The following is an 11,688-nucleotide window of genomic DNA, read 5'->3' as shown; positions in this document are numbered from 1 at the left end:
AGTCACCATCTCACATACGCGTCATGATTTCGACGAACGTGGAAATAGTAGCAGTGATGAAGGTCTAACGTTAAGGTATACATGTAAATGAAAAAAAATGCGTTTCTGGAAGGTGTATCATGGCTGTCTTTGTTGACCGGGAGATGGAGTAAATAAGACAGTGGATAATGATTTCGATGACCGGGTTAGAACCTTAAGAGTATCATCAAACGTGCTGTTGCACCCACAATGATGACCTGCACGACAGCTCTCGCCATCCCTGATTTCCTCACCTTCACAGTACCTGGTTTAACTGGATAAACCTCTGTTGCTAGGACAACAAATGACGAGCTGCTCGAGTGCAAAAAGAAAGTCAAGTTGCCTGTGCGTTGGCTGCATCAAGACAGAGGGTGTCACCACCGGAACGCAACCATGACAACTTACTCAAAACCCTACAGCGAAAATAGTGGAACGGACTACGGGAAACTGGCTGACACTTTATCTGGTCGGGCGGAAACGGACCTTATCCCACAAAACTATTCGAGCTGGAGAAGCACGGGCTAGCGTTAGGTGACATCACAATGAATTAGGCGTAAACAGTAGTTTCCACACTGTAGATCACAAATCAGCCAACTCCGTTTCATCCTATAGGCGAAACCCTCACCAGAGAAAAAAATGATTTGAACCGTGCCAGGGAAAGAAAAGCTCCATGCACTTGAAGGGTGGATTTCCAATTAGACATTTGACCACACTGAGACTGCAAGACTGGAACGTCAAGATGAATAGTGGCGTTAAAGACACAGTTAACCGTGAATGTACCAGCGACAGGGCTATGTCCAGTGAGTAAAGTCGAAACGAAGATAGACAATGCGCTTCATTCGGAATCGAGAGTGGTGATAGCACGTAGCGTCGACGCGTGGGGACAAATACCAGCCAAATGGATTAGTGCGTGACCTAAGACTGTTTTGAATCAGTGCAGCGTACCGCGTGATGACAGTGCGTAAGATATCGGGCGTTCGATCGGACATTGGTTGCGGAATAAGAAAGTCCATGCATCTGAGCGCAGCTACGCAACCATACCAAAAGTAGTCCCGGTAGGTCATTATGCACTCTGATTGCAAACCAGCCGTCAGGGTTGACAAAGAAACCAACTCCTGATTTACCAAGATCATTTTGCGCTGGTTTGTAGAAAGCCGCTTACAGTAAAGCCGCAATAGTAATTACTCCGAGTGAAAATCCCGAACTGTAAATGAGGCAAAACTGTTTAAAAGTAGAGAATTCCGCGGCTGTTTCATCCTTAATGAAGTAGAAGCATTGTGCCTAAGAGTTGAAGACTAAACCGTGTGGTTAAGAGTAGCTGGGCAGCAGTATGATTAACTCGCACCTAGACAGAATATAGTTTCACTCATCACTCAATCGCAGAATCCACATGACGTATTGAAGGACTACCGGAGTGACTGCTCCGATAGCTCCAAACTATTAGCAAGCTGCAAGTAGCTAACAAAGGAGAATAACTGACACAAAGACAAGACAAAGAAAATGCTTAAACTTCCTCACACTGCGATTAATGTATAAGTGGCTCACAAGAGGAATAATCCAACCTGAGTACAATGCTGATTCCTCCGGGTGTTCAGCACAAGTTGGCTTTACTTACGGGACGACATCCTGGTTCAGAATTCACAAACCTCCTCATACTGGCTCTTGTATCTGGAGGTGCGTCTATGCTGACATTCAGCATAACTAATTCGAGCGTCACGGAAGATGACAATGTCATGAAAGCAAAGGTTGGCGTCAGAGCAGTTACAAACACTACACAAAGAACCTTTCAAGCTGCTGGAATTCCGAAATTCAATAAAATGCATAAGCGCACTGGATTCAGATAAAAAGGAATTGAGGTTTTCTTGTTATAAAGCCTGCCAGCACTAGTGGTGAAAAATTCCACGTACACGATCAGGACCTACCTCTAACACGCACACTAGGAGAAAATCGCTCAACCACATCCTTTCGGGACCTAGTTCCCATGCCACCCGAAGAAAGCACCAGGGCTAAGATATTGCCAAGACCTGTAAAGGAGCAGCCGATAGACGAGGTCGTCCGAAATTCAATAAAATGCATAAGCGCACTGGATTCAGATAAAAAGGAATTGAGGTTTTCTTGTTATAAAGCCTGCCAGCACTAGTGGTGAAAAATTCCACGTACACGATCAGGACCTACCTCTAACACGCACACTAGGAGAAAATCGCTCAACCACATCCTTTCGGGACCTAGTTCCCATGCCACCCGAAGAAAGCACCAGGGCTAAGATATTGCCAAGACCTGTAAAGGAGCAGCCGATATGACGAGGTCGGATTTGAACCATGTAACTCCCGGTCAGTAGGTTGACGTCTTAACCAATGAGCTACCTCGGGCTTACCACGCACACTGTTTATACGGAGGAAATCAGTTTCATCCACGTAAACCTGACTTCATCCAATAGACACTGTCGCAGTCCGCAAATCACGCATGAAGATATGTGAACGATCCCAGCATTCTCAGAACTTAGGCGCTTGGAGTTATTCCGATTTGACCGTACTTCGTACGTACACACCGAAACCCAAGATCCGGAGGTAGAATGTGGTCGAATGAGAAATTCACCACGAACACGAGAGTTCTACAACAAATGGCATGAACCACTAGTGGACAAGGCGACCCAGTCAGAGAAGGCAACGATGCAGTGTCTACCTTTTCCAGGGGGAAATGACAGCGGTTGCACAACGAACCAGCAGATACAGCAAACCGGGATGACAAACTACACAGGATTACACGCGGAGGGATCACTAATTACCAAACTGGTCACGAGTAGAAAGTATACAAAGTTGCCGGCAATGTGCTGTGATGCATGGGACCAAATGCAAGCAATGAGAACTTGAGGTACTGTTGGTCATGTAACAATGGTAAGCAAGCATGTTTGTGTATAACACAAATTGATAGTGATGAGAAGTAAGGTTGCTGAAGGGTAATAAATCGATGATGGATATTGAGCACAGAACTTGGGTACGCGGTGGGATCGAAAGGGGGGAGCAAGACTACAGAACCTGTAAGATAAAGTAAACAGTCGATGGGATGACGCGCCTCGCCAACGGAGCGCGACAGAAAGTTGTAGATGAAAGGAAAATCATTGGCCCGTGCTGGACTGCAAATATTACGAACAGAGAACATGTAGACAAGGTCAAAAAGGGCTTTGAGACAGTATAGTTAGCATTGGTGTGCGGAAGAACCTGTCGTTGACATCATACAGAGGATGAGATGTAAAGGGACCGGACTACTGCTCCTTGTGTTTTCGAGACCCAAGGATAGGGACTTTATCCAACTTTGAATTGATCCTGAAAGACGAATGTTTTAAACAGTGTGTTCAGCGAGCAAATCGATGTGGTGACAAAACACAAGTGAGAAGTGCGGACACAATGTGATGGAACTATGAGTGAGGTGATAGGCGGTGCAACATAAAGAGTGAAGGCGAGGGTATGTGCGTTCAGAGCAAACGAATGAAGGATACAGTAGACATAGTGTGACTTACTTATCATGACATCTACGGTTAAGTAACATCGTAAATTATAGGTAAAACAAGGGCGAAAGATAGCAAAATCAAACAGGAGCATTCTAGTTTCAAGTACTCAGTGTTCCACAACGTACTGTTAACACAATGGAAACCACACAAAACAATCCCCATCCCGTCTGAAGAGAAACCACCACATAGAAAGTACCCCTTTGTTTTCCACCGGGGGCATGCTGTATAAAAGCATAAAAGCATCCAGCATTCACCAACTCAAATGTAATCTGTCAATCGAACGATATCTAAGCTAACAAGTTGCCATCTCCGAGAGACCAGGGTTGAACGACCATCCTTTCTTTTGCCTAAAAAAAGTCTCTTTCAAGGGTTGAAAATCCAACAAACCTGGTTACTGAAAGTTGGCGAAAGGTCGCGCGACATCGAACAAGTACAGTGATGGAATAGAAAAAAAGGGATTAAAATACTAAACTGCTAAACTGCTGGTAGCAAAACGACAGTGTCTACTCAGGTGGGTCAGCCCATGTCAGAACTTTCTCTTGCTAGCAAAGAGGAAGGTGGCGAACGCTCCAGTCGTTTCAAGCATTCGTTGGTAAATGGCCTTCGATCGACTACCCGAAAGTTTACGCCAATGATTCGGCCAGACTGATCCGACTGCATGTATAGACCAAGCGACTGAAGAACGAGCTTGTCGTGTTTGTCCACTCGTTTTTTTCGCGAATCGATAAATGTTCCTTGATGCCTTGAGGAAAGCGCCGTGTGGTTCAAAAACAAATGGATATATAACCATTGAGAAACCGTGGACTGGCGATTCATCTTCGCGACCATTGATGAAGTGTACCCCAGTTATGTTGGAAATTGTCCTCGGATTCCCGTTCTCCGGTAAAATGCAGTGCAGTAAAACGGTGTCAAAAACTGTTTGCAGTTCCGTGGTTGTAGTATGGGTTTCATACACAATGAAAATATCAGCTAAGATGTATCTCGTGCAATGAACATCGCAAATCCATCTCTTTACCTGCGACTAGTGTCGTTCCTTTTATACCAATATTATAACATCGTTTTTCTAACCTAGTTGTACATAAGGCTTCCTGATGAGTGAGGTGACAACATACCCTAGCCTCACGATGTTCTACAACGGGTGGAAGTTCGTTCACAAACCTACATGGATGACAGTCTGGCCCATAAGCTAGACTTGGCGATCTGCTTACTAATGTCAGGCCTCCAAAAAACTCACTACGATTATGTTATTCAGATAGAGACGAAAGAAAAACACTGAGGACTCTCAAGGTATCACATGATTATCGTAGTATTGTGTAAACAATAGACTGAGCAAAACCAGAGGAATGTGATAAACCCAAAGAAAACAAAAAATTCGCTAATGAGTATTCTTGAATGAATGGGATTCCTTGGTTGTCGCAAACGACGCGCTACAGTGCGCTGAAACACGGTAAGGTATGCGCACAGCCTAATAAGCAATATTCAGAAAACGCGGATCTAACCTTCTGATCATTCGTCATAAAGGAGGTAGGACGCAGGAGGCGTACATACTGCGTGCATACTATCCACGTACACATAGGAGAAATTTAGAAGGGACAATTCCAGAAAAACGTTCAATCAGTAATTCGTGCTTTATCTACACCACCTGCCTCTTCTGCAAAGTACTACGTTGAAGGAGCAACTCATCATCATTATCAGCTGTAAGAGCGGTGTACTTGTCGTACAGTGGCTGTAGCTGTCACAATTTCGTCCATCGATGATTTGGAGAGACAGCTGTACATCGGAGGCGGGAGCTGATGAATTGGTGCGTAAATACAGGTCTGTCAGTGAACTTTTAAGTGTGGGGGTGGTTTGGGAGGGAGTTATGCATTGAAGGCAATATATTGGATGCACCAGTGCCACTGAGGGGGCGACTGTCTGACAATTTCTCCAACTATTGATGTGGCCATGTAGACGGCAACGACGAGCGCAGGTGAGTTTGCTGGAGCGACTGAAAAACCTAAGAACAGTCTTCGTATAAAGCACACTACAAGACGAAAATAATGATAACAGTACTTGGAGACAAGCAGCGTTTTCCAGAATGAATGTTTCCCCACTCAGGAAGATTTCCGAACATAACCAAACTCAAGCAAGCTCGGCAACTTAGTGGCCATCATCGAACTAAGCCGTGAGAGGATGGAAGATAACGATAGCAGTGGTGTACAAATTGACCTTAGGGTGCGGGTTCAAACAGCGTCTAATAAATGTTTAATATAAGCATTTACGAAAGGTGATGTTTCAGACCGAACGGTTGACAACAGTGAATGGATACAAACTGGAAGTAATAAAAGTGAAACAGAATGCTACTTGAAAGGTGCCATGCTAACCTACGCCCGATGGAAATGTACCGAGATCGAGTGATCAGTAATGTGACAGTTAGACATGAAGTCTTGGTCGGTTTTTGGAAAAGCCGACGGAATTCTGCTCGTGGATGAGGGATTCCGGAGCGTGTACCAAAATAAATCGGTGTTGAAAATATTTTATCGGAAACCACAGGTCGTGCGTGACTGCAAACAGTGATACGACCGGTGCGTGAAGGTAGCAATACAAAAGTTCCACGAGAACAGCCATAAAATCCTGATGAGATCGAAGGATCCTTGATGAAGAATGGTGCCACCTCCATTCATTCCATAGTGCAAACGTTTCATCTGTGCCTAATGGTTTTCATGTTTGAAGACGGTCTCAGGTGGGCAGAGGTTGGTGTTACATCAAACCGAAAAATCATGGGTCTCTTGAAAAAGATAGGGCGAAAACAAAACCAGTTCTGTCGCAGCATCCTTATGTGTTTGGTCAAACTTGAGGATGGATCCGTGTAAGCGGTTTTCACAGATCTGCACAAACCAAACTAACTGTCATCCTAATCAACAAGGATGTTCAAATGAGACTTCGGTTCAGTTAACAGAATCCAGGTTTCAAGAGATTTTATCCTGTTATTTTATGTGCAGTGTCAGCTACACAGCACAGCGAAAAGTGCGCAACATAAGCCGAAACGGTGTTCGACCACGACAAATATAGTTTCTGGCACCCGCTAACTCTACCCTCCCAAAATTCTGACCGTAGTCTGTCACCGTCACGGGTAGTACTAGGTTCGAGTGCCTGTCCCTGAGCAAATATTGCAACCGGCAACATTTATAAGAGATGAAATAAATCAACGGATAAAAAATTGGAAGCTATGAATTTGCTCCCTTATGGCATTACACACTGGACAGGTAGAGCTTACTACATTCAATTCACCAATATATTGGCGTATAACAAAAAGGAGGGTCATGGAACCCTATGGTTTAAGGTGTGTGAGGTTAGCTAACTGACGACTGCCAGAGTCTAGTGAAGGACATACAGGACACGTATAATATAGTTAACATAAGCAAATCACAGGCGGAGAGCCGAACACACTGGGAAACCAAAGATCGATTCTGGATGAAGAAGCTGTTCCATGAAGTTGTACCACGGAGTCTGTGCAGTATGTTTCAAATAAAGAAAAAGGGATGTATGCATACATACGGCACCTGATGCGAGACACTGCAAGGGATTCAGGGTCTGAGTGATGCGTATTTTGTGTAAGCCATCATCACAACCGCAAGGCGATAGGTCTTGCCAAGCAGCTCGGCTCAGGCTAAGTCATTTGATTGCGGGATATGATATCATAGCAATGGATACAAATCGGAGACGAATAGAAAACACTCGCAGGACCAAGCCACGAAAGCTTTCACTCGTAATTGTATTCCATTGACACGATCAACTCGGGTGTGACTGACTGTAAGCACAACTCCTATTACCAACAAAAAATTTGTCCACTAAACCCCACACTTCTTCACACTTGCTTGAAACAACTGTCCCGGTGTACAATCTAACTTTCTCGTTCTGCATCTCACAGTCGGGGCTGCTTATGATTCCCAGTATCCCAATTATCCTTCTTTGGTTTAAGTAATCCGTTTACCCTTACCGGCTTCAATGTTCGAGAGTTACTCCACACAAGTTAACACCTTGGTTTAGCAGGAGCCTCAGATGCACCCTTGCATGGCGGAAGTTACTTGCCTGGTTCCCCCGTCCAGGGACTTAAGTTCATTTATGCTCTTCTGGATACCTCAAAATCAGAGCGACAGACAAACCAGGTGGTGAAGTCGTTTTGAACGACACAACTGAAGCTGTATTATCGGCTGGATTCCAGTGGATGAACAGCTACGCATTGTTAAACTTGGTGAGCCATGTAAAATAGGTGGAATGTGATACGCTAGCAGAGATCCATATGCATCCCTACTTGTGTGTATGGTGACTGCAGCACCGAAACGAAAGACAAATGCTATAGATGTTCACATGATCTACGCCGATAATCCAGGCAAGATACTACGGTTGTGATTGAAGATACGAATATACAGACAGGACGAGTAGCACTTGGTGAGGTTACTTTCGGAGGCCGTTTTTCTACAGCACGGACCTATCAAACAACGGAGACGGTTCTCTTGGATTACAAAGGAAAGAGAGTCTGTTCATTGCTGATCCGGTGTTCGAGGCACAGACGCGTTACCTGGCGCCCTCCGCTACCAACACACAACCTTAATTGATCTTACTGCTCTTACTTGTGATATCACTGCCATTAAACAACATAAATTTTGACACTACCGCTTTGTTACCATACAACCAGTTTAACTATAGTGAGAAAATACAGGATGAGGAAGAACCGGGAGTTGGCCTGTTGTACTGCTGACAATGACATGGCTACCGACCACTACATACTGAGCATGCATATGATACCACAGTGATAAGTGTTGAAAAGCTTAGCGGTCAAGACACCCCGGCATAGAATCTTTTCCTTACCATCCAAATGTAAGACCTTTTTACAGAACTGGCATGGGAGGCCTCCCACGACCACATCAGGAATTGGTACTCGGTGGTATTTGATGCTGAAGTTGCATCATACGTGAGACACGAGAACTTTCCTGTGGACTAAAGCTAGTTTCACCAACTTATGAAATCCTCCGTGTTGACGTGACATCATCTCTTAGACGCAGGCAATATCACTGACCGGTTGTAAATTCGGTCGGTTCGTGTTGGGGTTGTTCGGTGACGATGTCCTCGCGGAGTGTTTGTTTTTCGGCCAACTTACACTGGTTGCGGCACATCTTACCTATGTCACCACCGTACCGCGCGCGGTTCATATGTACTGAGACTGACTGAATTAAATGGAAAGGTGTGCAGGTGATGAAGTGGAGGATGAGCAGAAAAACTTGAGTACTAACTTTGAGAAAACAGAATCCACCGCATTTTTCTTTTACAAAGACCCCGAGACTATGGGATTAGAGACAAGACTCAGTGCCAAAGTCAATGGTGGCCTGCATACGGTGTATCGGCTACCTCATACCAAATAACAGATGAAGAGTTCAATAGAACCAACAAAAAAACCTCTTTTTAGTGACTGCGCTTCTTTTGTTCATGCTTTAATCTCCCTATCTCTCGGCGTTTCTATGTAAACTGGACGCGCTGGCGACAATTCAGCCGGACCCTCGGTATTTCTAGCAACTAGCCCCCCCTCCTACAACCAGGGTTTGGTCGAAAAACAAGTGAAGCGGTGCACATAAACGGTAGAAGTACGTAAGTTGTTGCAGCAACGAAAGATAAGTTTGCCCTTGCTTCAGGACATCCACCTGTAGTTGACGATTTCTCTACACAATGAAACTGTTGACAACCTGGGACCAGAGATGGCAGGTGCAACCGAAAATTATTGCTATGCAGGATGAGGCGATCTGGCAAAAATAGCGGATGTTGATAAGGGTAATGCATATCGCATAACAGACAGATTTGGATGTGCAACGGATGCAGGTGAACGGGTGTGAGTGTACAGCTCAAGCATAAAAAAAACAACAGATAGTGAACCAACAGTATCACATGATAATACCCACACCGGTGACGAACATCCCGTAAAAAAAGTGATAAAATCAGCTTCAGAATGTAAAAATGTTTGGGTCACCAACCGCCCACGAATCGCCCAGCAACAGTCTCATGAGCCATACCCGGATAGAACCCAGTCCAAACAAAATTGAAGAGAATGGACGTTTTGAATACTATGCGGATTTTAGTGATGAGAAATCGAAATAGTGTTAGGAAGAGAATCTGTGTTTCGACTATGAGGGATCATTCCGAATAGGCCGGAGGCGTAAATCAACTGACAGTGGTCATGGACAGGTGGATGTTACGAAAGGAAAAGAATGTTTCATGGAAAATAAAGAATATATTAGTTAGGATGATGCCACAGGACTGGAAGTCAAGACAGCAGTTAAATTTTGGTTGTATATTCAATGTATGTGTCTTATACTGGATGCCCAACAATTCTAAACTTAATTTACGCGTGTACCGACTCCCATGAGCTAGAGGTAATGGAATACCGAGAATGACTGGGGTCGAGAATAACCACTGAAGTTTCGGTCGACATCTGTGCACGGGCCAACAACCGGGGGTACAGCGCTAGAAAATGCAAACAGGTTCGCCAGTGCTGTTAGTGAAGCAGTGTTCGGCTGGTTTTTTAACGTACTGGCTATAGTATTATTAAGTGAAAAGAACGGCTCTCGGTCCAATTCACTAAACGATGAATTTGCAGCTGAATATATGATGGCCCTACATTGTTGTATCGCACAGTGCAATTACAGGGGCTGTTCAAGCAAAACAATCGTCACAAGAGAAAGGCCGTTCGTGCGATTGAAAGACCCGGCAATTTTAGTCTTAGCTCAAGGTGCACTCCTATGATCACAGAAACATAGACACAGAGTGGTCAACACACTACATAGGTACATGCGTCCAAGTGTGCGGGTTCGACAAATACGTACGAGGCAGATTGTGTTGATGCCTATTGAGCGTCGCTGTTGCACTCTGCGTCGGAAAGTGCGTAACAACAAACACTAGCATAAAATCCACAGCGCATACCAGCTAAGGCACATGCATACATACACGAAAAAGGAAAACCTAGTCATAGCGGAATACGGAAAATACACAGACGATGGTTCGTGAAAAGCCTCTCTCTCACACACACGCAGAGAGAGAGAGAGAGAGAGAGGAAAACTCCGCACGATAGCCACGAGATCTGCAGAAACTCACTGAGTTACGACTTTCTCTAGTTTCTCTTTGAAGACGCTTAGCGCGCGATCGATTTCATCCTAAAAAAGACGACAAAAAAGGTACATCGATATAACCAAGGTCGCGGGCATTTTGAGAGTGAATAAAACACCAACTATGTATACAATGCCGCCTCTTTACTCCGAACGCTCCCACCTGCGAATGCTGCTTTAATAAAAGCTCAACCAAAGCGAAATCATAACCCAACAAGGATAGACAAACTTTGTCTTCTAACCAGTGTGATGTTACGTAGGGATTTTACAATTCGGTAGGCTTCAATAAACACAGCGTTAGTATTGCAACATTACTGAGTTGCTTAAGGTGATTTACACTTTTCTCGAAATCAGGTTAACCAATTTCCGATCTTGCTTGTAATTCCGGCAAGAGGAGCGATCCGCCGATATATTTTGGTTTGAGCTTCGCCCAGAGAAGGCATTAAGTTCGAGATCCTGCGACTGTTTTAGTCTACACATCTCTGATCCTCTCAACGGGAGACAAACAGTCCCGTGGGGCGACCGCCAAGACAGTCACACCATGATTCCATAGGTTGCGAAAAATCAATAAACTGCATGCAAACAGAAACTAAGCATCACTTGCGCATTTCAACTTGTTTTGAACGAGCAGAGTTCGGCTCATTCCACGTTGTGGAAGGATAGATCAGTGTGATCCATTTGCCCACATTTGTGCGGAATTCGAATTTTCCTGAGCTGAATGCCAAATGGTTTATCTACATGACATCCTTTTGACTATTGACGAGTAACTAATACCCCCGGTAGTTCATTAGACAGCCGTTGATCTGTTCGTCGAGCTTGCACACGTTTGGTCAACGATCGAAGTGACATACCAGAGCAGCCACGAAACGTTTGCACGCTGATCACCAAGCTCGACAAACAGATCAACGGCCATCTAATCAACCACCAATGAGTTAACCCGAGCAACCAATGATCCGGTAAATTTCCGACTCATGCTTCATGCTGCGATGCAAGGCCATCGTCCTAAAGCGGGACGAATTCGGCATATAT

The 11,688-nt window shown here is 44.6% G+C and overlaps 2 protein-coding genes across 2 annotated transcripts in view; one reads left to right on the top strand and one right to left on the bottom strand.

Annotated features, from left to right (window-relative positions):
- Positions 1-2,602: 2,602 nt before the first annotated feature.
- The window catches only part of T265_02968 (hypothetical protein), a gene marked incomplete at both ends in the record, with an annotated part of 41,959 nt that continues 32,873 nt past the window's right edge, over positions 2,603-11,688 (bottom strand). The window contains 2 exons of the mRNA XM_009167347.1: positions 2,603-3,341; positions 10,649-10,707. Of these exons, the coding sequence (XP_009165611.1) occupies positions 3,281-3,341; positions 10,649-10,707 (120 nt within the window). The remainder of the gene's footprint in view (positions 3,342-10,648; positions 10,708-11,688) is intronic.
- On the top strand, positions 8,743-8,928 carry T265_02969 (hypothetical protein; the record flags this gene model as incomplete). The annotated part of the gene is made up of 1 exon (XM_009167348.1): positions 8,743-8,928. The coding sequence occupies one exon, from the start codon at positions 8,743-8,745 to the stop codon at positions 8,926-8,928; it is 186 nt and encodes a 61-aa protein (XP_009165612.1).

The sequence above is a fragment of the Opisthorchis viverrini genome (genome assembly GCF_000715545.1).
Source record: "Opisthorchis viverrini unplaced genomic scaffold opera_v5_39, whole genome shotgun sequence".
NCBI lineage: Eukaryota > Metazoa > Platyhelminthes > Trematoda > Opisthorchiida > Opisthorchiidae > Opisthorchis > Opisthorchis viverrini.
The sequence above is the reverse complement of the archived record's forward strand: the minus strand, read 5'-3'. Positions and strand labels throughout refer to the sequence as shown.